The sequence below is a fragment of the Pezoporus wallicus genome, unplaced genomic scaffold (assembly GCF_028554395.1).
Source record: "Pezoporus wallicus isolate ANWC-B61680 ecotype Strahan unplaced genomic scaffold, APGP_CSIRO_Pwel_v1 contig_2871, whole genome shotgun sequence".
NCBI lineage: Eukaryota > Metazoa > Chordata > Aves > Psittaciformes > Psittacidae > Pezoporus > Pezoporus wallicus.
In genome coordinates, this window is record NW_026640775.1 from 640,915 (window position 1) to 668,493 (window position 27,579).

At 48.1% G+C, this 27,579-nt stretch overlaps 1 protein-coding gene across 2 annotated transcripts; it reads left to right on the top strand.

Moving 5' to 3' along the window:
* The first annotated feature begins 11,778 nt into the window (after nucleotides 1-11,778).
* Nucleotides 11,779-24,232, top strand: IL2RB (interleukin 2 receptor subunit beta). 2 transcript variants are annotated; one of them, XM_057420653.1, is made up of 10 exons: nucleotides 11,779-11,818; nucleotides 13,165-13,262; nucleotides 13,840-13,966; nucleotides 14,984-15,089; nucleotides 15,994-16,102; nucleotides 17,017-17,165; nucleotides 17,561-17,732; nucleotides 19,907-20,003; nucleotides 21,638-21,722; nucleotides 23,046-24,232. In XM_057420653.1, the coding sequence occupies exons 2-10, from the start codon at nucleotides 13,181-13,183 to the stop codon at nucleotides 23,871-23,873; spliced, it is 1,755 nt and encodes a 584-aa protein (XP_057276636.1). In that variant the 5' UTR covers nucleotides 11,779-11,818; nucleotides 13,165-13,180; the 3' UTR covers nucleotides 23,874-24,232. The 2 variants fall into 2 exon arrangements, with proteins under 2 accessions (XP_057276636.1, XP_057276635.1); XM_057420652.1 differs by lacking the exon at nucleotides 11,779-11,818 and adding an exon at nucleotides 11,868-12,098.
* The last annotated feature ends 3,347 nt before the right edge of the window (nucleotides 24,233-27,579 follow it).

The following is a 27,579-nucleotide window of genomic DNA, read 5'->3' on the forward strand; positions in this document are numbered from 1 at the left end:
TTTTCAGTGATATTAAACTTTTTTTGCTGTTTGTTTTGCACTTACATCTGTTTTTTCCTCCCAGCCTATTCCTTCTATCTCTGGTTATCACCAAAAAGTGTGGTGGAAAAGACAGTGACCTGAAAGAGACACGTACAAAGTCTAACTCAGTTCTGAAACTTCCCATGGCAATCCTTGGCAATATTCTGTTTACTTTGTGGAGAACCATTACCCTAAAGATATTTAGGGTAATTTCCTCTTTGCTGGGAAAACTTTAAACAAATTCAAGGAAGGATTCTTTGGAAATTACCAAAAAAAAAAAAAACAGGACAATACAATGGTTTATAGGATTAGGGTTCAAAAAATTAATTATACTGAGGAAGACTGGGCTAATGCTGGGGTTCCCTTAAGGGGTATCGGACTCTTGTGACATTTTCACCACATCCTTCTATCAAGAACTTTGTATGTGTGAGTGCTTTCTGTTTTCCCTGTGGTGTTTCTCTTTTATTTGGGGTTTGAACTGAGGAGACTCCCGCTGAAGTGGAGAAGTGGACAAGAAAACAAGCGGAGAAGCCCATATAGGACCTTCTGTTTTGAACTTAAATCATCTTCACATAGCTTCTCCTGTGGTTTGACATGTACCAGATGCTTTGTTTGGCAAGGGGTGGAAAACATAATTAGTCCAGAGCTAGGGCTATATATATCAAGTAAATGCAATACTCGGCAGGTCAGAGCTCAGCCTTCTTCACAGTTTTTGTTTACTTCTGAGAAAACAGGTAGAAATGTGTCTTCAGGAAGTGCAGGGGTTGTGCTTGTGCACGTCCCTGGCCCCTTGAGGTGAGATGCTGGTAGATTGGATGTGACTTTATCAGACTTACAAAAGGTGAGGAAGGAGGGAGGAGAGGAAACATGTAGCCAGACCTTCTAGAAAAGACTTCTATGATTCACTCTTTCAAGCTACCCACTTTGAGAAAAAAGCACCACCTGAAAAGCTTCTTCAGCCAAATCCTTTGGGGCTAAGATGCGCGGTAACAGGTGGGGTCTGTAACCAGGGCCACCAATCACACTATGAATGCCTACCAGGGAATTGCTGTAGGTCAGGCTCAGGTAAGGCAAGGTGGACTCTGCAATGGTGTAGAAGGAGCAAGGGGTCAGACCTGCCCTGCTGCCCTGCCAGTGGGTGCAGCCATGCCCTGAAAGCCATGAGATCTCCATTCACCCAGGTCCGGTCTGTTTTCCGTGCAATGGTGCTGCCCTGTGGTATGTGAGCCTGGGGCTGGTGACAGTCAGGACCTCTCTCATGGGCTGAGAGCAGGAAGCATGACCTGGCATGGGCAGATTCAGCTCTGCTCCTGGGGCCATTCCTCTCTTTTACCCTGACAGGGTGAAGCTCTGCTGCAAAGGACTCTGTGGCCATGTCTCAGGCTTGTTGAAGGTATCTGCCAAGGGGATGGCCCTTTAAACTGGTTTCCTGCCGGTTTGTGGTCTTGCAGGTATGAAAGGAGGGGGGAGAGTTGGAGAGAGGAGGTAAAGGGCAGGATATGGTGCTATCTCTGGGGAAGAAAGCACATGTCAAGTCCAGCTCAGGAGAAGCTGAAGGCCCTGCAATAGCTCCTTGCCATGTAATAGCTGTGGAAAATGGGAAGAGAGAAGCAGGGCAAGAAGAGGAGACCTTTGACTTTGCTGGGGGCACTTAGATAAGCACTGGTGAACCCTGCACCCGAAGGACCAGGGAGGGCAGGGGCTCAGCACAGCTGGACCTAGCTCTGTATCTCCCTTGACTCTCTGTCACAAGTGGGGAAGCCATGGGAAATGTGTCTGGCAGCACCTTGAGCATCATGATGGTGCAGAGTCTGCCCCACATCAGGCATTTGTGCATCATTCAGGTGGCCACCAGACTGAAACACATAACGTTTCCTCTCTGCTCCAGCCTGCTGTTGCCTCTCCCCTCCCAAACCACCCGGACAACCTGCTGCACTCACGCCTCAGCCTTGTTTATCTCACAGAGTCTGTGGAGGGAGAAAGGGGTGATACAACGTCCAAGCCAGCATCGCTCAGTGCTGCAAGCAGAGCCCCTGCCTCCCTCCATGCAGTGCATCGCAGCCAGATGCCAGCAGTGGGTTGGTCCTGCCCCAGATCTCCTGTTTTTCTCACCTTCCCTTTCCCATTGCTGGCTGGGAGCTGCTGCTGGGCCCAAAGGGCTGGATGTGAACCGTGCCTGTGGCTGTGTGGATGATGGGGCAGAGCTGCATTGCTGAGGTCAGTCGTTCTACTGCCTCACATGGCATGGCCCACCTCTGACCAGTGGTGAAATGAGCTCTTGCTTAGCCATGGTGGGCTTCAGAGGGCAGCTCAGTGTGCGCCCTGCTGTGACACCCACACGTGTACCCATGCACATACGAGCCCCATATGGACATCTCTCACCTTCCTGCCAATGGAAACTTGCCCTTTGCAAGCCTGGCTCGCTCTGAAGATGCTACCAGGAGGTGGGTAGAGGGGGGCTGATGCTCCAGGATTCTTTGGTACACGCGCTGCTCCGTCACCTCCTGACGTGCCTCCCCCTTGTCCCACAAGCCCTCTGTGATCTCTCTCCATGCAGTTGTATCACAGTGACTGCTAGGGCAGAAGGTTTAAGTCAAAGGCTTCTGACAGTTTATCAACCCACAGACCATCCCGTCGCTTGAGTTCATGTCACTTAACTCACAAATAACCAGGGCACTATTGCAAAATCTCACACTTTTCCCAAGAACTCTTGGGTTGGATAAGCTAGGGAGCAGGGGGGTCCCCATCCACCTGGGAAGGCTGGGAATCCAGCTGTGGGTGAGTGGGAGCTGTGAGACTGGGCTGTTTCTTGATTCATTTAACCTACTCGCATCCATGCCTTCGAGATGCTGACCTGCATTCACCTGAAGGCTGCTGAGGTGCCTTGTCTGCCAGGGAGCCCAGACAATGCAAGCTGGAGAGCACCTCTGAGGTGGGAAGTGTGACGAAGCCTCACTGGATGCTACTGAGGACAGTTGCAATGCTCCGAAGTAGCCAGAGGAAGTGAATGACCACGGTGAGGAAGAAGAGCAGGTCTCCTGTCTGACACACATCCTGCAGGCTTCATCTTCACTGTTCTGGTCCCTGCTCCTGACTACCTCCAGGTGTTTGGCACAACGTGTCCTAGAGCAAGATGTGGGCAAAGCATCTTCCATGGGGTGCCTGAGGCTCACTGAATTCTCCTGTTTGCCCCACACATGCTTTTCTGGGCTCATGGTATTCTCCATTACAGAGATGGTTTTATTTTTGTCCCCATACATCCTCAGTTCTTCCCCTGAAGTAGTGGAGTGGGGCAGATCACAAGGAAGGACTTCCCAGGCAACCAAGCCCTGTGCCCTGCCACCACAGGCAGCAATTCAGCACATCTTCCAGGCCAAGGGCCCACAGAATTACAATTCCACACACAGCCCAAAGCACCTCCCAAGCCCTTGCTTTGCCCTAACTTCTGCTTCTCCCCATGTGGTATGCTGGTGGCATTGTTTGGCTCTTCAGAAGACTTACACAGGCTTTTACAGTTGCACCATGTTTCAGCCTTGGTCCCACAAGGCTTTGAAATGTTCTTTGTGTTTTTAAATTCCATTTGTTCAAAATATGCCAGAGTCTGAAGCACACCCCTGACCCTGGGACAAGCTTGCTTCTCACCCTTTACCCCAGCCCCGCCAACTGTGGAGGCAGAACAGCTATGCTGCCATCACGATGGCTAGACCAGGCAGTGGTGCCTTGGCTCAGCCCCTGACCATCTTGTTCTGCAAGGTGGCAACCTGAGCTCTGGGGAAACCGATAGAGGATTAATGTGTTGCCTTCTCTTTGCTGCAGGGCTGTTCTGGGCTTGTTTTTCCACTCCTCCCTTTTACATTCCTGTGCCAGCCCTCCACTGCAATGCACGGAGAGGGAGACTTCTCAGTGCAAAGTGCAGGGGAAGCGGTGGGAGGGTCAGGTGAGGACTGAGGAGGGCGAGAGGAAAAGGTCAGTGACGCAAGCCCGCAGCGCTGGCTCTCAGCTGAGCCGCACTGCTGTTTGTCCGGGGTTTGCTGTTTCTACCCTGCAACCACTCGCACATCTGGGACCACAACTCCTTCCACTACCCACGCTCTTCCTCCCCCCGCACAGGGGCTGAGGCACGGGAGGGGGGAGAGATCCTGCACCAGGCTGCCAGCATCCCTTCCAAGACCAAAGGGGAAAAAAGAACCCCAAGCAATCCTTTTCAGCAGCCGCTGGACACTGAGCATCTCTGATGAAGGAACCTGCTGCCTGTGAAATGGGTGTGAAGAGCAGGAAGAAAGGGGGGATCCTTTCTGGGGAAATGTACTGACACCCTCATCCTTAAAACATGAAAGCAATAGCACAAGTTTCCCCATAGAATTAAGGTCCCACCTGGGGAGACCATGGCTGAGGGAAGGGACCCTGGTACCTGCGGACGTGTGTTGTCCTTGGGCTGGCTCCAGGGTAAGCATTTGAATGGAGCCAAGTGCTTGACCCCCTCTGTGTTACCCCACTGTGTACGTGCATGTTTGTGTTTGTGCTCACGGATGTGTGCACAGGTGCAGGCAGAGGCCATGCCCCTTCCACCGCAGCCTGCTCCAGACCATAGGGAACAACACCTTGCCCAAGATAGCCCTCCTAGCCCCACGCTGGCTGCGACAGATGCAATTGTGCTTTTGAGCTGCAAGGAGAGGGAGGATGAAATGATGAACTGCTTCAATGCTCTGTGCCTTTTCCTGCTTCTCGTGTGGGAGGTCCTGGAGTAACAGGAAATGGTGATATTCTAAAGGGCATTCCCCTCTTGTCCATGCGTGCCACTGAGAGGAACAGAAGAGGAGGAATGTGACACACTGGTTTTGTCTTTCTCTCAAGGAATCAAATCCTATTTCCCCTAAGATCTCCTCATCCCATGTCCCAAATACAGGCAAAGTCAATGGGTGAAGAGATGTGGTGAGATGTGGCTTGGGCTTTGTGTTACAGCAACAAAACTGGAATGTATTACATGTAAAGGCCTTTGTGTCACATCTCTCAAGGAGCACCTTTAGGGTACTCAGAGACCAGAAGTGGGGAAAATAGTAATTTCCACACTGCTTGTTTTTTCTCCCAGTGGTGGTCTTGCAGCATTCACCAGGATCTGGATTGCCACTAACAAACAGTCTTTCCTATTCCAGCCCCGCAGCCAGAAAACTGGCTTTCAGTTCCACACAGCCATACCCAAAAGCCTCACCAGGCTGTAGAGCCACTGTGCTGTGGGCAGTTCACCTCAGAGAAAGGAAAAGTGCCCAGAGGAACAAGCCCACAGATGAAACCCTGAGGGATGAGGAGCCCTTTGGGCTGACCTGTTTCACAAGGCAGTACAATGCTTGGGGGAGTGAAGTGTCCTCAAGTCCTTTGGTCAGGTTGTGGACCTGGACTTCACCATTCTCTTCCATTCCTTCCATACAGGCACACTGTTTATAGCTGTTCCTTATCACATCTTCTGCCTCCCAAGGTGGTGAAGAGAGAATCAAGGGATCCTATGGAACAATATTAGAGGGGCAGATGGAAAGCCTGGATCCGGGAAACCACAGAGGAAGGGAAAGAATGGCTTTCCTGACTGAGCCTGAGCAGCAAGCTGTGGGGAGACAGGCAGCTACCTCTAAACAAGTAATTTCTGTTCAGGCATTTTAATGACATGAAAGGTAATAACTGCCATAGTCACCAACCAGTGACCCCAGAACAGCTTAAGGAGGAGCAGGGGGCTGGCCTTTGGATAAGCATGACATCATTTTAGACCAAAATCAACCACCTAATTAACTCCCTTTCTAGGCAGTGCTCAGGCACAGAGGTGAAGAAAACGGAGAAGGAGGAAGGAGAGCTCTGAGCAGAATGGTGGTGGTTGTTGAAATGATTTTTTCCTGTAGAGAAGGAAGGGAAATGTGATTAAATTGGGAGCGAGCCTCACTAATCAAAGCACCGGAGGGTTTATTCTCAAGAATCTCCTTGCAGTATCATGTCTTGCCTTCAAGCAGTTTTCAATGTACAATAAATCTCTGAATTCTTCTCAATTTATTAGATCTGAAGCCATCATTGCTTCATATTAGGCTTGTCAAGCACACAAGCCCCTCTAACTTTAAATAGAGAGAGAGTTGACACATTGGCAGGCTGCAAGACAGAGAAGGGCTGTATCTTTCCAAGACCGCCCAGGTAACAAGGTAATGATTTCCCTCAAGGACAAGAGCAGTCACTGGTGCTGAACAGCAAATTGGCCAGCATTCAGCTCATTATCTTTCTCAGGCACAGATTTGGCGTAAGGCTGGTCTCTGAATCAATGCTGCCCTCCTGTAGATCATGTATTTCGCACAGGCACTCCATCTTCAATACAGGTCCATGACCTGTAGATGCTCTGGCCATGCATCTTCAGCATTCAGCCCCAGGGAACCCTCAGGGACTTGCACAGGCATGGATTAATACTGGAAGTCAATATCCCCACAGACTTGGGCAGTGGACACCTGTATGTGATCAAGGATCTGGTGCCTGGTCTGTGGATCTCAGTTCTTGAAAAAGATGGGAAGGTGTCCTTTACGCCCCTTTCTCTGTGTGGAAATTGAGACACAGAGAGGATGTGAGACCTGTACAAACATGTTGACAGTCCCATGGGTACACTACCTTCCTTCCAGTTCAGGAAGGATGGTGAGTTTTCCATCGCAGATGAACCATACTAAGAAAATCTGCATTCACAGATGCTGCATTAGATTCAGCTGGCAGAGATCACTTGCCACACTGCTGTGTCTCAAATGCCTGCTGTTTGTCCCATACTGTGTCCACGGGATCAGAAAAGGGCATAGGTACTGGCCTTCTTTCATGTTGCTGAGCCCAAGGGCACTGAGGAGCAGAGAGTGCCAGGCCCAGGGTCCTCAATGACCCTTCTGTGACAGCCCAGGTCTTCCATGAGTGTGTGTATGCAGGGACTCCAGGTCTGAGCAGCCCTTCTGGCACCACAAGCACCCATTAGGGGGGCAGGCATCCACACTGAGTAGCTTTCTTAAACCTTTAATCTGCTGCATGGGCTCCAGTCCTTCAGACCAAAGTCCTGGCACTGTCTAGTTCAACCTAAACATATTGAGGAGCCAGGGCTCAGGTTCTGAGTGGGGGCATCTCGTGATTGTCCTGTGCTCGTGCTCATGATTTCATAGCTGTGTGTTCACAGCCAGACAGGCTAGGAGTGAAACTGCTCGAAAGCAGCATGCTTTCCCTCCCACCCTTGTTTCCCCACTTCTCTGGTCCTGTGACCATCACTGTCAGAGAGTGAAAGTGAGCACCTCCTCCATCCCCTCCCACCTGTAGCCCCAGACTTGCTGTGGGTGATGGTGCCTGCAAATGCCTCAGCTTCCTACCCCTTCTATCCATGCTCTTCTGCAGCCTGCAAGGCTAGGAAATCCCTACTTCTGAACATTTTGTGTATTCAAGCATGTATTTGATGTCTCCTGCTTTTATCAGGCAGATCTATCAGGACACTTTCTTTGGGACACAAGTTGGAAGGGAAGGAACCGGAATATCATCTGGTGTGTAGGTGGGCTTAACACTTGCTGCCCAGCATGGTTATTCTATTGTGGTACCTGATACAACAATTTAAACTCCATTGCTTAAATGCTTCTTCACTTTAACATGGTGATGGAGATTCAGCCAATGGCAGCATTGAGCCTGAAGCAACAATATCCCTAGGGATGATTGAGCAGGAGGAAAAAAGCCCTCTTTAATGTCAGCCCAAGGTTGCCATTTTGATACGAGACAAAGCCTATTTTAGTCTTGCATTGTGAACAGATTCAGTAAAGAGCTCACTGATACACCAACCACTGGTTCCCCACAGGGCCATTTTTATAGACATTTTTCGGAGTAGAACCACAATTTAAGGGGAAAATAAGGGCAGATGTAGAGTGATGTAGTTTTCAGAAGCTCACATATATGAACGGCAGGAAATTAAATGTAAAGGTTATAGTTAAAACAACATTATTTGGAAAGTACCAGACCTACAGAGCGTCTAGAGGCCTTCACAGTGTATCCTGTCAGGAAGCAAACTTTGGTGGCCATTAGGGCATCTCTGCCCTCATCCCCTCACCTCCTGCTCACTCTGCACCCTTCCCACTGCTCCACTCCAGAGCACCATGGGATCAGGGCACTGAGATGGATCTATAGAGCCTCTCACTACACTGAACTTACCCCTGGTGAGCTGGGTGGTTTGTAAAGCACAGGCAAGGCATCCCAATTAGCCTGGGACTCCAGTCCCAGCTGAAAGCCAGCAAAGGGAAGGGATGTGCCTAGCCTGATGGCAGCTGATGAGTTGAGCAAACATGGTGTAGCTCGACACCACACAATGCTTCATGCTGCTTTGCTCTCTTTATTCTCTCATTCAACTCTGCCATTCTGCAGAGACTCTCAGTAGACGCGCAACTAGAGATTGAGAAACTTCAACAGTGCTGAATGAAAGCAGAATGAAGGGGGAAAGATGAGCCTGTGCATAAGCACCTGTCCCAGACTTGAGGATCTTTAAAACTTACACTGCCCCTGAAACACCATTCTGGCCCAAACAATACCTTTAACCAAACCTCCAACAGCACACTTTTACCTGCTTGCTTTAACACAAAACAACAACGCTGACTAGTGAGTTCACCCATCTCAGTCACCATTATGAGGACAGGAAGGTAATCACAAGAACACCTTGCGTGTGTTTTTGACAATGTGGGTTTGGCTTCTTACATTACAAATGGCACCATCTCTGGTGTAAAGGAGATAAAAAAGTGCTATATTCTCAGCAGCACAACTTCCTGGTCAATCAAGTTTGAAAACTGTGCATATAGCAAGTGTATTTATCTGCATCAGATGGAATCTGGACACAGTCATGGTATCATGCCTGGGTAGGAAACCCTTTCCTAATTATGCCGTACAGTTGTTGCTTTAGTACATTTTAAATGGTGTTTCCAATGGAAACCAGACATGCTGAGCCTGTCTGTGTCTACACACATTGGTGTTCGGCTGCCTGTTAGCTGATTCAACAGAGCATTCCCCTTCCTTTCACAGTTTTAGAAAAGTCAATCAATTCCAGTCACACCTGGCAAAGGTAGACACCTTACTACTGTTAAGCAAAGGTGGAAGGAGAGCTGGCTCTAGATTAGGAGTCTCAGTGGGAAAATCTTCAGTGTGACATCAGTTCTTACTACTAGGTATCAGAAAATCTGCATGAATATCTAGTGTAGAGACCCAGATCTAGAAAAAACAATCTCCAAGGAACTGGCTGCCCTTTAGCTTTCGTGAGACACCCACCTGGAGTATTGTGTGCAGTTCTGGTGTCCTCAACATAAGAAGGACATGGAGCTGTTGGAACAAGTCCAGAGGAAGACCACGAGGATGATCAGGGGACTGGAGCACCTCCCATATGAAGACAGGCTGAGAAATTTGGGGTTGTTCAGCCCGGAGAAGAGAAGGCTGCATGGAGACCTCATAGCAGCCTTCCAGTATCTGAAGGGGGCCTATAGGGATGCTGGGGAGGGACTCTTCATTAGGGACTGTAGTGACTGGGTAACGGGTTAAAACTTAAACAGGGGAAGTTCAGGTTAGATATAAGGAAGAAGTTCTTTACTGTGAGGGTGGTGAGGCACTGGAATGGGCTGCCCAGAGAAGTATTGAATGATCCACCCCTGGCAGTGTTCAAGGTTGACAGAGCCTTGGGCGACATGGTTTAGTGTGAGGTGTCCCTGCCCATGGCAGGGGGTTGGAACTAGATGATCTTAAGGTCTTTCCAACCCAGATCATTCTGTAATTCTATGATTCTCAGATGAACAATAAAAAATGGGCTCTTTGTGCTCTTGTTTTCCCAAAGTGATCTGTAGTTTGAAGGAAACTGCTGATTTCTCAGTCTGAAGGACAAATGGGAAAAATGATGGTTAACATGAGTACTCATTCCATTGCAGCCACAAAGCTGGTGATACCAAGAGGATTTCATTGCTTCAGCTGAGGACTTCTGCACCAGAGCAAGCTGCATTCATTTTAAGAGTTCCTGGGAAAGGTGGTCTGTGCCCTGATAATACATGCCATTACAGCTCCACCCTGGTGGGAATCTCCAGGCTTCAACCACCACAGTCAGCAATTACCACTGCAGGAGAGCACCAGCCCATCCTCTCCCCTGCACCTCTTCAACAACTGCTGGCTGATCAGATTCCCTGGTTGCCCTCACAATGGCCATATCAGGAGTCTTCAGATGATAAGCAGGAGCATACAAGTGGCACCTCTCAGACTCCTGGTCCATGCCATGCATGGTAAGGAAAGAGGTGTTGCACTCCTGACTGCTGGCTAAGTGAGTGCTTGATGGTGGATTAACTGCAGTGCTCCCCCAGAAGTGGCCATGAAGATCCACTATTGCAGCCTTCAAACCACTGTTTTGCTCCAACACTGTTTCTGTTTGAGGTCTAATATCTTCTGAGATCCACTCTCTGGGCTGGTTGCCTGTGACTAAAGACTCATCCACCTCCCACACCCTTTTTCCTCTACCTGAAACCAAGATCCTTTTGTTAAAGGAGATCCCATCCTCCATGTTTATAGAGTCTTTAAAAAGGAACTGCCTGCAGACCTGCGATTAGCCTCCTACAGCTTTTGGTCAGCAAAACCTGCTTGCTGGACCTCAGCTCAGGCCGTGAGCTGCTCTAGGAGAAAAAGGTGAGGAGCGTGGTTACCACTGTGTATATAAACAGAGATTCTTGTCATCTGGCCCCACACCAGCGGCCATCTTCGTGCAGCCCAGACCAGACAGGAAACACAATGTGCTGCACTTCGGAGAATTGTATTCGTGCATGGAAAAAGAGAGGTGTGCAGGAACACGTATGCATACACATGCCTGTGAAATGGGCAACCATCAGGCTGTGGATTTGCATTTGTGCCTCTGTCTTGGCTTTGGATATGATGGCAAAGTCTTCACCCAGGGTAAGATGTCTGCCTGTGGTGAAAGACAGCTAAAACTAACTTGCAGGGACCATTAGAGGTTATATATCCGTGAAGGTGAGGGTGCATGAAGCTCTGGAATAAGATGGGCATATTTTGTGCATCTCTATCTGGCCTGTTGAGTGGACAAGCTATGCCAAACAGGCACTGAAGGTACTGCGGGGTGGTGCTGCCTGCCTGGACTAGCTGCAAGGCTCACATTGGAGGCAGTGATTCTTCCTTCTGTGGAGCGAGTGGGGTGTACCACTGTGTAGGGAGGCCACCGGATGGGTGTCCCTGTGGTGTCACACCACCTGCAAGTGTGAAGTCTGTGCCTCAAGCTTGTTCACACTCAGCACTGCCCTCGTTCCACTCCCGCTCAGACCCAGGATGGATCGTCTGAAACTGGGGCAGTGATGTGGAGGCTGGTTTCATTCTAGTGTTGATTAGGTCAGCGTCTTGAGTTATTCTTCACAAAGTGGTCCATGGTATTTCTATGACAGACAGACTGCTGTCCTCCATTTCAAAGTGATCTGTGCACCTGTGCAGACCCTGAGAGTGATTTGAGCAATCTGCTTGGGTGTATGGAAAAGAAAGCTGTGGGTCTCTTGCCCGTGTCTCAAGAGAATAGGTCCTCCTCTCTCTCTCTGGCTCCCCAGCTATAGTTACAAACTGGTCCCAGTACATACGAGCGCTGCAAACTGACACCTGATCCCTCCACCCTTGTTTCTGCACCTATTGCTTTACCAGCAGGAAGTAGGACGTGGTTTGGGGCTTTTTATTCTCGGCCTCACTAGCCTTTTCGATACTCTGGGGCCTCGTCTCATTCTGACAAGGCAAGTGAGCTGCAGCTTCCTGTGCAAAGGTGAGAGGGAGAAGACAAATAGAGACCGTGCATGTACAAGACCGTGCATGTACAAGACCATGCATGTGCAGAACCGCCAGGCTGGAAGCAACTCTTGTGCCAGCAGCACTGGCTGACACCTGGACATGCACTGAGCTAGGATATCCACCTCCATCCCTCTCTGTTCTCCTCTCCCCATTCCCCTCACTGTTTGATGTCCAGCACCTGCATTCACCCAACTCTACGACCTGAACCCCGGGGACTCCCTTCATCAGGACCTCTTGGTGCCCACAGCTGAAAGGTAAAGGGGGTGATGCCAGCTCTCTCCCATATGGGGGTGGCTGATTTGAAAAGCATCTTGGAAGGAGTTTCAGTCTGACAAACTGAATGTCACGGTTGGGGAGGGCTGAGCACTTATTTATCTCTCTGTCTCTCCACAGTCCTCTCAAATCATACTCTGCATCTTCACAACTACACCGCCTGCTTTCTTTCACTCTCTTTCTCTCCCCTTTGTCTGTTAATGCATTGTCGTCATGTTTTTCTTCCTCTGAACCTAATCTTTTATCATGAACGGAATCAATATTATGCCTCATGCCAGCCCTTTATAAACCCTCTCTTCCCACCCCCTGGTAGTCCCAGTAGGATCCAGCTGGACTATGTCTTATTTAGCTCAGCTCTGCCTGGGCTCCAAGCTTGATGAAAGGTGAGCACGGCAGGAAAGCACAGCTTCTTCCAAGGCAGTGCAGGATGAGGATGCGAGGATGGTGCTTGGTTTGTACATGACTATGTAATGTTTTGTGGTATACTAAAGCCTTGACTTCCCAGAACCTGGTAAACTCCTCCTTCTCCCAGATTTCCCACCCTGTCTGAAACAAGCTATTCAAAACCTACCTCCTAAGCCATGAGCTGTGTAACTAACTTTCATCAGTTGCAGCCAGAGTCCCCACTTACTCAGCAGGCACCTACTTATTTCAGCCCTGGGGCTTACCAAAAAGAGATCCTCTTCAAAGCACAAGCCATGTGCGAGCAAGGCAGCACTCTCTACCTGAGTCAGCAAGCAGCCTGAAACAGCACATGCAGACTGCTGTGCACTCACACATGCATTTTCAGGAGGCACTACTCCTGCAAACAGCCTATCTGTGCTGCACTGAAAATTGTTTCAGTGCTGAGCAAAGCACCCAAGGCAGGAAAACAATGAGGTGGTGAGAGGAGAGCACGAACTGGAGTGGAAGAGGTGTTAGTTCCTGAGCCTGGAATATTGCCACTGGCTTTGAGCCCTACCTGAGGACAGTGAATACCTCCTGCGGGATGACATCTTCCTAATTTGCATTGCTGAGACATGTTGGATGGCATCTTTTCTCTTTCAGTGTGTCACCGGTACAGATGAAGCCCTCTTTGCTGCTTCTATGTCATCTCTGGCTGTTCAGCCTCACACCTCTCTCCTGGGCATCAGACTCAGCACAAGGTAAGAAGTGATTCTCCTCACCTATGCCAGCTGCACAAGCAGGGTGGGGAGTCAGACAGAGGAGTGTTTGTGTCACGGTCTGTTGTTGTGCCAAGTTCATGTTGTAACATACAGCCAGAGGAGGCTGTAACAGCTACAGGTCTCTTATAAGCACATCAGCCTCCAAGGACAAGAGGTAAAGGGTTCAAACTTAAACAGGGAAGCTCAGGCTTGATATTAGGAAGAAGTTCTTTACTGTGAGGGTGCTGAGGCACAGGGATGGGTTGCCCAAAGAAGTGGTAAATGCTCCATCCCTGGCAGTGTTCAAGGCCAGGTTGGACAGAGCCTTGGGTGACATGGTCTAGTGTGAGGTGTCCTTGCCCATGGCAGGGGGATTGGCACTAGATAACCTTAAGGTCCTTTCCAGCCCTAACTATTCTATGATTCTGTGACACAGAGGAGTGGTTCTGCCTTTCTTACTTGGAGACAGTTATCCAGCAAAGGAGTCAGTCTGTAGTTTGGGATGGGGCAGGATTGTCTGATATGATGGTTAATGCTAATTCAGCCATGTTACTGTCCATATCTTCTCTGCCGGCAGGTGCCTCCAGCCTCACTTGTTGGTATGACTCACGGGCAGCTCTCTTCTGCGACTGGACCCCAGGCAAGGACCTGGCTGAAGCACCATGCCAGCTGGAGATTTTATCCAAGTTACCCTTCTGTGACAGGTGGGTGACTGGAGAGGATGAGGAAAGCCAATGCTTTGAATAGGAAGTGTCCTGGGAAGTTTAGAACTTGTCAACAGTGTAGGCTCTCCCTCCCCAGGCCAGGCTTAGTGGAGTCACAGACCGAAGTGGCTTTGTCTTGAACTCCATCGCTAACCTCATGTGGTCTGAGATGTGGGCCACTGCTCAGTGTTTGCTATCTAACAGTCCCACACTGTCTAGCACAGCCCATCTTCCAGCTCCATAGCTGTGCTTGTGCTTCATTTCCCAAAAAATCCCTTTTCCTTGGTAGCCACTCTCTGGACTGAAAGGAATTTTCAGTGGAAAAGGAGGATGGGGTGGGTGGAATTAAAGTTATACAAAGTCCATTGCCAGGATGAGCTGGGATGTTGCACCTTGAGTAACAATAAATGAGGTAAAATAATTTTCCCCTTATCTGCCCTGGCCCCTTCATCTCTCTTAGTTCATGATGTCTTTCTCTCCCACATGTCTCCCAGTAGAGGGGTAGGTGTGTGACCAGTACTACAGTGGGAGCTGGCTAAGTCTCTGTGCTCTCCAAGTATGACATCTCCAGCCAAGAGACTCACCAGCTTACCCCAGGGCTTCCCTGGGTGTCTGTCGTAAGGAAAGGCTCAGTGTGATTCTGGCAGTGTGTGGGTTGCTCATGACTGTCATAGAGACACCTTCAATGCGGTGAGATGGGCAAATGTATTCTGGGGCCTGGTGCATGCACCTAGAAATCCACAACATTTATGCTGCTCCATGTGTGCGAATCACAGAGACTGGGGCTGGAATTTGGACCAAATTTGGAACCGTGCTATTGCTTGACCAGCAGGGCTCTAGAACACCACCTCTCACCACCATCAGCAAGTCCAGGCTTGATCTGGCCTTACAGCTGGAGCAGGCAGCTCAGTCTGATACCCCCTCAGCTGTAACTCCACAGATACTTTCCCAACCTGTCATTCCCTGTGCCATGCGAAACAGCTTCCCAGCTCACTGGAGTTCTGTTTAAAGTCCCAGGTTCTCTCTCTTCTCTGAAAAAATCAAGAAGCACTGTGAATTACCCAAGGCAGAACACACAACAAGACTGAGGAGATGCATCAAGACCTTCAGCAAAAACAATAATGTGAGTAATTCATTTGGGATATCCTGGCTAATGACAAGGTGGACTTTCACATGGGTTTTGGGTATATAAACAGTGTGACCCCCCAGCATCAGTGTAAAAAGCCCAAACCTGACTGCAGTTCTAGAATTGGGTTTGGTGTTGTATGCTAATATACCTCGCCCCTGCGCGATCCCCTGCAGAAGGGATTGGCTTCATTGTGAGCTGGGCCATGCCGGACAGACCACATTCAGTGTCCCATGTCTCAACTACTTGGTTTTGTCCCTAATCCCTTCTTCTGAGGAGGGATGGACATCGCCACCAGCTCTGAAGTCACCTCTTGACCTCATTTCCTTGAAGAGGTTAACACCATTTCCCTGATAATTAATTGTGATAAACTCACAACCAGGTCTAATGACAGACAAGCTTTCTTAACATTTGCACATCAAGTGCAAAGACAAATTGCATGGTTGGTAAACAGCCCCAAAATCTTTTCTTTCTAATCAAGCTGATTTCCTATTGCTTATTTAATACTATACGATGTATGTGGGCCTTTAGTATCATTGCATTTCAAGAGTAATAGTTAAAGTCATCTCAGTCTTATCAATGAAGACAAAATGTTTTAGTAAGAATATTTTTTCTCAATAAATGTCACTCATGGAATGTAACTCCTTTCCTCCTTAGTCAGCACATACAGCAATCCTAGCAAACTGGCATGTTGCAATATTTTGTGCCCTTCTAGCCAATGAACAACAAAATCCAACCACATGAAATACGCATCTTTGATTTCTCACTCACCTTTCAGCCACAGATATCGTCCATATTTATTGTCAAGTGTTCCTAAACCTCTTATGTATAGGCAATGCTTAGAAATATGGGTGCTTATTGATGAGCCATCACTGTCACTAATGGTAAATTTTCTTTGCAGGCTCAATGCTTCACCACTGCAGACAGTCTTACCATGTCAGTCCATTGCCAGGTTGGAGAGAATAGGTCTGTACCCGTGCAAATAGAAGATTTCAGTCCACTTGCAAACAGTGAGTACTCATCTGTCTTGCAGTCTCTGAAGTTTCCATATGAAATGAGAGCTAATTTCTTTTCCCATCCACCCCTATGCAACACCATAGCTGATTTTAGACCAGTGTCTTTTCCTCGTCCGCTTCTACAACTGACACAAATGAAGCAAGTTTATTCCTGCCACTTGCACCTCTAACATGCAGCATCATGCCAGCCACTTCCTGTCCTGTATCTGGGACACTGTTAAATAAGAATGCTTTGTGCTAGGACTTCTGGCTTCAATGTTAGCTCAGTTGACCTCCTGAAAAAGACATGGTGCAGGAAGGAGAGAAAGTCTTGCATCTCTTCCCCTACCCCTCCTACCACATATGTGCTTCCACCCTCTTTTAAGCCAGCTTTGGCATGCACCAGTCTTTGCTGAAAGAGTTCAACTCACTAATCCAGCAGAAAAACATCTGCTTGGGTCATTTTTTTGTTGGATGCGTGAGCTTACCTCATTCAAGGAGACATTCAATAGGGCAGCTGCAAGGTGAGGCTTAAGAAAGCATGGCTAGAGTCAGGGGTTGGAAAGGATCACCCTGGACAGTCTGTGTAACTCCATGCCCTGTGGCTGCAGTCTCTGTCCATACAGTTGCCTTGTGGATCAGCCCCACAGGACAGGATGCATGACCATGGCTGATTGATGGCACTGACTGCAGGGGCCACTCTCACAGGCTCACAGGAGGAACTGCCTTTAACGTAGCCCAGAGACAACAGGCCTTTTGCTGTCAGTGACAGTGGGGAAGAAGAGGAAACAGAGGGAGGGAGCTCACAAACTCTCTGCCATGGCTGGCTGGAGCCTTTGAGCACAACCAAGACACCAGCCCTGCTGCAATGAAGTCCTGTTATGGACAGACAGTGTGGAGGTATCAGCCCTGCTCCTTTTTCTTTCCAGTAAAGCTGAGGCCCCCAAGCAATCTTCAGCTGGTTCACAAAACTGAAAATACATACAACTTAACATGGAGCCTGAATATCTCCTCTCACTATTTGGATGGGGAGCGGGAATACCAAGTGCGGTACCGAAACACAACTGAGTCCTGGCAAGTGAGTACAGAGGGGGGTACTGGACCTGTCACCATACAAAGGACCTGCTCCTGTGGCACCTCTCAGGATGAAACCAGTTTTGGTGAAGCTGGAGAGCAGATGACACCCCCCATTCTTTTATCTGTGTCACCTGCTGCTAGCGTTGGTTGATGACATGGAGGCAGATGGGAATCCTATTTTACTTAGTGCTGTCACAAAGAAATACAGACAGCTCCAGGGCAGACTGAAAGGGGTGAAAAAAGCAAAGTGAGGAAGAATTTTCCTCCAGGTTGGACAAGCAGTGCATGAGGTGTAGGGATCTGAGATAGGTCCTCTGTGAGGGCCTTGGAAGGGATGGTTACGTGAGGCTGTAAGCCAGGGTTGTTGATGACGCTCTAATTTTACCCTGCTCCCAGGAGGCCAGGAACTTCACCATTATGCAAGACCAGATGTGGGTGGTGTTTGAGAGCCTTTCACCCAACACGAAATACGAGGCAGCTGTCCGTGCAAGGCCAAGTGCCTCAAGCATCTGCAAAGGCGTGTGGAGCGACTGGAGCGAGACGATACTGTGGAGGACTCATGCTGACCGTAAGGATCAGAGTCAGGCAGTCTGATATGGAAGGGAAAACAGAGACTCGGGGAAAACGAGGTAGAAGCACCAAAGCAGTCTGAGAAGCTGAAGGAAGATGGGTAGGGAGGATGGTGTTGACAGCTTGAAATGTTGGAAACCATCTGTCTCTCCTAATCCATTAGGTCAGGCTGGCTCAACAGAGCTTAAGGACAAAGACTTCTTGTCCCCAGCAGAGCCCCTCTGACTTCCAGAAGCCAGGGAATATCCACAAGATGTAAAATAAGGACTGCTTCCCCAGAAGCAACAAGGCCAGATGTCTGACCTGCAGAAGCAGTGGCCAGGACTGGCAATTTCCCAGGTACTAATGTGAAATAGCAACATAAATCCACCTTTCTCAAATGGTCCAGTTCTTTGGAGCCATTGATTGGTGAGATGAAGTAAAACAGAGTGCTCAGTTCCTGAAACAAAGGACACTGGAACTGGGAAGCAAAGTTGAGCAGAGAGTGGAAGAGACTTACACACATAGAATCATAGAATAGTTAGGGTTAGAAAGGACTTTAAGTTCCAGCCCCCCTGCCATGGGCAGGGACACCTCACACTAGTCCATGTCACCCATGGTGCTGTCCAACCTGGCCTTGAGCACTGCCAGAGATGCAGCATTTATCACTTCTTTGGGCAACCCGTTCCAGTGCCTCACCATCCTCACAGTAAAGAACTTCTTCCTTTTATCTAACCTGAACTTCCCCTGTTTAAGTTTAAAACTGTTACCCCTTGTTCTATCACTACAGTCCCTGATAAAGGGTCCCTCTCTGGCATCCTTGTTAGTTCCCTTCAGATACTGGAAGGCTGCTATGAGGTCTCTACACAGCCTTCTCTTCTCCAGGCTGAGCAGGTCTGTTGAGACATCAGTCATTGCTGTGAACCGCATCATTGAGGACACCTCCAGCTTGAAAGACAGTGCCCTGAGCAAGTCTCTTCAGTGAGTGATTGGCTGTGGTCTCTGTCATTTCTTTTCCAAAAGATAAGCAGATGGAGGTTATTCCTTCTCATGTCACCCCTACTCTGCCCCTGCTCAGCCCCTCCTTGTTGTGCCGCCTGGTGCTGGTATAAACAGAGGAGTTATGTTTAGAAAGGGCACTGTGTTGCTGTGGTGATCAAATTTTGACAGTGTGTGATGTCAGTGAATAGGATACAGCCGCAAACAGTTGTCATAGCAACCAAGACCCAAAGATAACCAGGGTACCAGAGGCAGAGGAGACAAAGTGATCTGAGTAGCGTCTCAAGGACAGGCAAAGAATGTCCTAAAAATGTCTCCACCTTCTTTTACTCTTCTCTGCTTCCTCACAACTACTCCAGAGATGCTCTGCAGGCCCAGACCAAGGGCTGTGAGGGATGGAGGGAGATGAGGGGCAGGCAGAGGAGGCAGGAACCACAAGAGCAAGATCAAGAAAAGGTGCACTAGGAAGATGTGTGTGAAAGAGACAGATTAAGAAAAGTTTGAGATGACACCAGACGAGCCTGAGGAGTGCTGGCAGCACTGGCAATGTGGGAACTCAGTCTCTTTCTCCTAATCCAAGTGCTAAAGTATGATGGAAAGCTGTAACCTAAAGCTTTCTTACACTTCTCCAAAGAAAGAAGGCAGTCCTTCGACCCCTAACCTTCTCCATCCTTGGCCCTCCTGCCTTCTCAAAGACCCATGACTCTGTCTCCCCCATTGACTCATAACACCATTTCAAGCCTCCAGTCCCACTTAAGCTGATTTTAGGACTCATTGCTTTCCTCTGCAAAGAGACAGATGTGTTGATGGGCACTTCAACTACTAGACTGTGGCATCTTACCTGTGGCAACCCCCAGCTGCGGTGCTGTTATAAACAGAGAGTTCAAGCTGTTTAGCACAAATTACCTATTAAGTAGACTCTGAAACCCGTATCAGCTCATAGGCATTCTATACAACACAGCAGAAAATAGTTCAATTTATCTGACCTGTATATTATAATTGTATATATTATTATACCAAATTATTATAAAGGCCCTGTATTTTATAATTATGCATAATTTTGTACTATTATATAAAATCATAATATAGGCACACTTTGATCACCTTGAATAGCCATGGAAGGGCTGCAGCTCCTACCTCCAGCATCCTGGCTAAATTTTTACAGCTAATCCCTTGCTCTCTCTCATCTTGCAGAAACATCCCAACCGGTACTGCCGTTTCTTATAGTGAGCACTTGCATCTTCGTGGTCATTGGAACTGCCTTCCTTATTAACTTACGGACCCTGAAATGGTAAATGAGAGTTGTTTTCCTCTCTGTTCCTCTCCTGTGTTCTGTGTGTCTTCTCAAAACCCAGCCTATTTTTCACCTGGTGTGATTCAGGATAGAGAGTGACTTAAAAATATGGTTTATAGCCCAGCCCTTTGAGGCTGGCATTTGTCTGGGGAGATATATCACCACCCAAGATGATGTGGTTTTACCACCATCATTGCACTGCGCCACGCTCCTGTGACCTGGTGCCATGCCCTTGCTGAATTAAAAACAGCTGCCTTAGAACTTCTGTTGCACAAGGATTACAGTGAGAAGTACAATTCTGCCTCTTCCTTGTCTGTGCAGTCCTGAAGTATCTCATCGCATGATGGTAAACATCTACCTGATGCTTTAAAGATCTCTTTGTCGGCGTTTCTCCCCAGACATTGCTTTTGTTCAGAACCGAAAGTGTCTCGCAAGGTTACCCCATACAGTAACATAGAGAGTGATGGCGAGGTTGGAAAAGGCCACAGGTTTTCTCATCTTAGGGCAGGGGCAAGGAAGCAGAGTGCTGATGTTCATGGCAGGGAGCAGGGAGAAATATTCTCAGGGATGAGGCAGCAGAGCCTGGATGACTTCTCTGTAAGGATAAGAGGAGAAGCATGCTGAAGGAAGATGGATACTGAGAAAGTCACTGTGTTTTACCTTAAGTCATAACATGAAAGTGAGGAAGTGTTAGCTATATGGCACAGAAAGAGATGAAAAAACCTCTGTTCTTCACAAAGTATAATTAACCGCGGGGAATTGGATGGAGGATAATGCTGAGGTAAGATGCAAGGGAAGGATTAGACATGCATGAATAAAAATAGCATCTGCAGTGATGTAAGGTAGTTTATATGCAAGAACTAGCAAATTCTGATGCTTCAGAGAGTACACTGATTGCCTCCAGAGGTCAAGAGGGTTTTTCCTCAAAGCATCCCACAGCAAAGCTTCAGAAAAGAGCTGACAAGATCAGCCAACCTCTCTGAGGGGCTGAGAAACAGATTAGATCGCTTTATGATGCCTCAGGGTGACAACAGGCTGGTTCCAGTACAGTAGAGGCTTCTGGACTGCTGCAAGGCATACTCAGATGGCTTGCAGGGCCAGTGTGTCCTAGCAATACCATGTAGCATCCCGCTAACAGGACAGAGAGTTGTGGCCACAGCTTTGCCAGTGATGGTCCCACTCAGGCCACATGGTGCTCAGAGTCACTGTGGTGTCAGCAAAGCAGAGAGGGGGCAGCTCACAGCAGATGAAGCTTGGAAACAAGGGAGACCTGCCCAGCTTGTCACCAGGATACGGCCTTAAGGGAGCAGGTGGAGAAGTTAAGGTGACCAGCCAAGGCAGGGAAGAAACCAGCGAACTGTTGGTTGTGCTTCCCCAGGGAAAAGGCTAAGGGCAATGTATTTTCCAATACCAGATTTAACTACCCCATCTCTATACAACTCATCCCTCAGCTACTGCTTTTTAGTCCACTCAAGAGCAAAGACAGCCCTCAGCCTTGCTCTTATTCTACCTGTTCCCCACAGCAGAGTAACACCCATGAGCTGCAATACTTTCTCCTATCTGTATCACAGTGCCAGATTGGTCAGGATCAGGGCCCGCTTCAATCCTTCTTCTCATTTTCTTTTCTCAAGGTTTAAGAAGATCCTGAAAATTCACATCCCAGACCCCGAGAAGTTCTTCCCCCCACTTGTTTCAGTTCACGGAGGTGACATTCAGGTATGGGACTGGGGATGGAGCCATGAGGATATGAGTGAGCAATGAGGGAAAGGAGGGTCCAGCTAAACATGCCTAAGGGCAGGCAGGCAGTTTTGAGACCTACGTATGCACACCTGGCACATGTGCCTGTAGCACCAGCTGCCGAGTCCTCTGCTCGAAGGAAACCTTCTGCCCTTCCAAAACCTGACACTCGGCTGAGGCATCTCTAACTACAGAACTGAGAAATAGCAAACCACACAAACCTCAGCACGCTGCTCCCCTAACAGGGAGCCTGGGAGAAAACAAGGGGCTTGCAGCAGGGAGCCTGGCCTCTCAGGTCCCCTTCAACCCCGCTTCAGGCCCTCCCTGACTGTTCTAGGCTGCCTAGATCCTCCCCAGATTTCCTGCTGTGATCTCCTCCTCCTGGCTCTGAGCCTTTCCTCTGCCCCTAATGTGAATGGCCATCACTCTGGGTGGTGCTTCACTGTTTTCTGAATTCTTGTTGTCTCTTTTCCTTCTTTCTCCACCTCCACTTTCTCCCTTCCCCTGGTCTCATTGTGAGTGCAGGCAGCTGCAAGTAGACAATTACCATTCTGTGCAGCATTAAAGGGAGTGTCAGATGCAAGGCGTAGGAGGGGATCCCAAGGGGCATCTCTCTTTAAGAAGGATGGAAAAAACTGCAGAAGGTCCAGAGGACAGCAAAGCTTTGGAAAAGCCTAAATGCAAAAAGGCTTAGAAAGCTTGAACTACAGGGGAAGAGTGCAGAGTAGGGCACTGGGGGTGTGCAGTGGGCACTGAAGACACTTTCTCAGTGCAGAAAGGACTAGAAAAAGTGGCTTTACTGGCCATAAAGGCAATGAAGTTGGATGTAACCAAAACCAGTTAGTTTTTAAGGATAGATGCACTCATAATGAGTGTGGAAATCTAGGCACAAGGGGTCTGGGAGAGCACTTCAGACAAGAAATCTGCACAGTGCCATGCAGATGTATCAGAAACTGGTTCAGCACCTAGGAACAGATTGCATGACAAGCATCTCAGTACTGCTTTTCATGTTTTCACCTTCATCTTACAGCCTTGTAGCGTTTTTTTCTTCTTTTAATTTTATCCTCCATCTTCCATTCACCCTCCAGAAATCTCAAAACATAGGCTTACAAGATCCACTTTTGATTTCAAAGTGACAGAAAGACATAATTTCCCTGTAAATCCTGCAGATAAGATATCATGAATGCGAATTTCCCTCCCCACCTTCAGCAACTCTTGCTTAGACAGAGAAAAGGTCACTTGATGGCTGTGGGTGCTCAGGAGAAGCACCGAGTGTTAAACTTTGTGTTTCTTTCCCAACAGAAATGGCTCTCCTCCCCATTCTCCACATCTTCCTACTGTGTGAACAGCACAACCCCAGAGATCTCCATGCTTGAGGTGATGCAGAAGAATGACCAGGAATCACAGCTTCTACTTTCCAAGGGCACCCTAACTCCTGAACCACCCTTAGAAACCAGTGGCCACTCTGTATCCAGCTGCTTCACCGACCAAGGCTACTTCTTCTTCCCCCTTTCCAACTCCTTTGAAATTGAGCCCTGCCAGGTATACTTCACCTACGAGCCTTTCACCCAGGAGGGCATTGGCAGCGGGAATGGCAAGCCTTACTATGCTCTACCCTCCCCAGACCTCTGCACGCTGGCAGAGGACATGCCAGTGTTGTCCCACAACTTCTTGCACTGTATCAAGCTGACCCGGGGCTTACAAAGCAGCTCCCTCATGGAAAAGATGGAAGGAGAATCCCAGCAGGCCATGGCTATTTCTGGGGTTCTCCAGTCAAGTGAAGGCACCTCGCTAACACCAGTTCTGAAACAGAATGAGAAGGTGATGGACAAAGCAGCCTTACAGCCTCCTGGGGCCCCGTGCCAGCTGGACACTGACTTTTCTCACCCACCAGACCTGGATGACAGCAATACTGTTGATGTAATGGAGGGGAATGGGGAGGCAAACCCCCCGACTGACCCCTGTACACCAGCAGTACATGATACCTCTTCTTCCTCTCAGCCTTCACCTCTAAGGCAAAGCCAGAATGAGGATTCATGCAGAACAGCCTGCTCCAGCCAGGCCCCAAACACTGGTGCCTACCTTTCCCTGAGGGACCTCCAGTGCCAATACAGCTATTGCTCTGTCTAGGATCTGCCTGGAGGAAACCCACAGGTGGGAAAGGCCTTCCCTGCAGGAAAGGCTGGAGAGTGAGTTTTCCTATTCAGGGCAAGAATGTGGCTTCAGCATCAGACCCATTGGGACTGTTCTTTAAAGAAGCTGGAGAGACCAGTTACTCTAGAGGGCTGCAAAACCAGAAAAGGGATAGGATGGACAAGGTGTAAATTCATGGATGTCTAAATGAGTAAACACCAGTTCCCAAGGTAAAGTGTTAGTGAAACAGACCGCTGGAAATGAGAGGACATTTTGTATGGAGAGCTAGGCTAGTGGGCAGTAAATCAAGAGATGGAAAATGATAAAGGCACGTTAAAGCTGTTCAGTGGCAGCACAGCTAATGGAGACATATAAGCCTTAGTCTTATTCTTAGGCATACAGGCAAACAAGGACTCACCTTTGTAACTGAATCTGTTTCTCTTCTATTACTGGATCTGACAGAATAGAAACCCCTTCCTGAACTGCTCAAGTGCCATACCAAATTGCACCAGCTTGTTTTTAACTTCCCAGCTCCTTAGTAGGAGGCTGTGCCAGCACTTCCATGCTCTGCATCTTGGTGTGAAATAGCACTCAGATTTGATGCCGAGCAGCCACATGGTCCATTTGCCTCATCCCAGCCTAAAAACCTCTAACAGGAGGGAGAAATGCCTGAAAAGGTAGACAAGAGATTTTGTACAAGGGACAGTAGCACCGCTGGTCAGTGCTGTGGCCAGTGATGAAATGGACGAAGACATCTGACCAAGGGTATAACTTTTCCTGTGATGTCCCCACTTCAGGTTTTAATCAGATATTACATTCTAAGCTACTCAGTCCAGCTTTGGACTTGAGTCTCTAAGGTAGGCTCAGAGCCCCAGCTGTGTCAGCTGTCTAAGGCAATGCAGTGTAAAAACAAATCCCCATTATTGGGTTAAAAATAGTGGGGAAATCCCCCTCCCCCCTTTCCCCCAGGTCTGATGATGGCAGTAAAGAGAACGCACACAATTTCCCATTCTTGCTGCAATATTTTTCATGAAATCGAAAGCCTCTCTGCCCTGCTGGCAAAATACAGTTATTTGACTACGATAAGCTGATTGCAGAGTAGTTCATCCCACATCCTGTATTAGTGGAAAACATCACAACACTGCTGCCCATTCCTTCCATTGCTCAAGGGAAACCATTGCCTAATTAGCAGCAAAGATGTGGTGAATAAGCCCAGAAAACTAACCCACAAATCAGCACCTTTGCTGAAAAGAAAACCCCAATCCACTCACAAAGAATGGGGATAGCAAAGGCCACATTGTGTTTTTTTCTTTTTCCTCTGCATTTGCTGATCTCATTTCAGAAAAAGCAGCTCAACGTGGAAGAAAAGTGGCAAGGCAAAGGAAGACAAGCTGTTCTGGTTACACACATCCCTGCATTTAACATCTGTACTGTCTATCTGCTTTCTTGCATATTTCTGGACTACTCAGCAGTGGGAAAATATCAGCCCTGTGCTAAAGATCCTTCTTCTAAGATTTTTTATATCAAAAAGGTCAAGGATATCAAACTCATTAATTCTGTCACCCCTGTGAGTATCACTCAGAACTAATTATTCCTTACCCCTCTTTGTACAAGCATTGAGCTTCCCCGTTGTCACAGTTCCACACTGTTACCTGACCTTGCATTATGCAGACGGAATATCATTATGAATCCCAGGTGTGGGGTACCCACTGGCTTGGATTTCACCACAAAAGTGCTGCTCAGAGGAGCTGAACCTGAATGTAACTGAGAGGGATGGAGGAGCTAAACCTCTCCTCTCATCAGCTTCTTCACCACCTGCATCAAGACGTGGACTGCTCCGTTGTCTGCAGGAGACAACGGCTGAAGAACACCCTACAGCTTCCTGGATAAGGAAGCACAAGGCTTGCCCAGCTGCTTGTTATACATTCAGAATCTTCCCAGATGGACTTCAAAAAGACGTGCTGAATCCCATGCCCCTGACAGGCAATTTGCTGTTTTACATGGGCCAAGTATCCTAGTTGTACTGATGATTATCCTGTCCCAATGTAGATCTTCATAAGCTTTTTAATTATTCTCGCTTCTGAGTACAAAAGAAAAACTTTCCCTCTTTGCAAATAAAATAAATATTTAGTAATCTACAGTGTATTTCTGTCCTTTGGTGTGGGGGGAAAGAGTTAACAGCTTTTCCAAATAGATGACTACACAAAGCTTTGCTCGATATACCTTTAGCCTGCCTTCCTCCTTGCTCCCCTCAGGGAATCGGCCACCTAAAACAGAAAACAGAGTTGGAGGTGATCCTGCCACAAGGCCCTGAGGACCATCCTGCTGGCTCAGTACTTTCTCCCCTCCTTGTGAAAATGCTGACAGGTTTCGAGCTGGCAAGCTGTTAATACTGCATTCGCAGCCATGCTGGGTGTGAATGCGTGACACGCTGCAGCAGGAAGTGCTCAACATCAGATCTGACAATAACTGGACCTTTCTTCCAGGAAGACAAGATCATGTGGTCCTGTATGTGAGTAACCCAGGTCTAGAATACTAGAAGCATAACACTCTCAGTGATACGGCGCCCTTTCTCTGCTGACTCCCCGAGAGCTCCTCTTAAATGTCACACGGGGAGCGGTTCCCTCCAAAGCCAATGTGAAGGCATAGCGTATGGTTCACAGAACCACAGAGATGCTACAATAGCGTCCACCAGTACCGAGGGAAACTGAAGGGGAACACCAGTATTGTGTGGAAAATATTGAGCTAACAGCCACAAACATGAGTCCTCTCCTTATCTTAAGGCTAGGGACAGCAATGATAGCTGTCACATCTCACATCAACCTCTTCCCAAGATACCTTGTTCATACATAGACATTAACTCTCAGTCCTCTCCCACATCCCTACTTTCTTTTTACTATCAAGAAGCAGAAAGTAAAGGGTACTTGCAGTAAAAGAATTCGTCTGAAGTCAGATCTGATCAAGGTTTTGGGTCCTTGGTTGATTAAAAGCCTGTGGTAAGTTTGCTTAGATAGATCAGATTGAGAGTCTACATTTTTTGTTCTGCTGAAAACAACAGAGAAGGAGGATGTTCCTTTCCAGGAACGTTGAACACAAAAGAGTAAGATCTCTGGCACTGGAAAATATCCTCAGCTGAGTTCTGACCCACTGTGACAAACCCTCATAGTATGAACTTGGGAGAGTTATATACATATATATATATATGTCTACAGACATAGCTAGTCCCCAGTTATCTGGGGAAATTTTGGATCAAAGTAACTTCTAAAGAGAAACCTGGTCTCTTAAATCTCTTGGGCAGTTCTGAAAGCAGCTTGTAGTGCCGTTGCGTGTCTCATTTTCCCATGTGTACAGCAATGAGTCAGTCGGGCTAACGACATTGACATATTCCCCAAAAAACCCTGCAGATTTTCATCCACATTTAACATTTATTTACTAGAATCCACTGTGAGGCAATGAGAGCAATGGCTTTTTGATCTTCTTGCAGTCCTGGACTAAACCTGAAATAGTGGCAGAGCTGAAAGCAGCTATCCTTGCCCAGCTGCCAAACAAACCCAAATGAGCTCTGGCACAAAAGAGCTCAGCCACAGGTCAATGTCACTGGATGGAGCTCAGTCCCAGATTGAGAGTCGCCCATGTGCGCATTCCTTCCACCCATTTATTGACAGAATAACTCTATTTACTCTGCTCTAGCTGGATTGTATTC

Excerpts from the sequence above, each read along its gene's own strand:
- IL2RB (XM_057420653.1), top strand. The coding sequence starts at position 13,181 with ATGAAGCCCTCTTTGCTGCTTCTATGTCATCTCTGGCTGTTCAGCCTC. Across the intron at positions 15,090-15,993 it reads CCTTCAGCAAAAACAATAAT|GCTCAATGCTTCACCACTGC; the intron begins GTGAGTAATTCA and ends TTTTCTTTGCAG. Across the intron at positions 17,733-19,906 it reads GTGGAGGACTCATGCTGACC|AAACATCCCAACCGGTACTG; the intron begins GTAAGGATCAGA and ends CTCATCTTGCAG.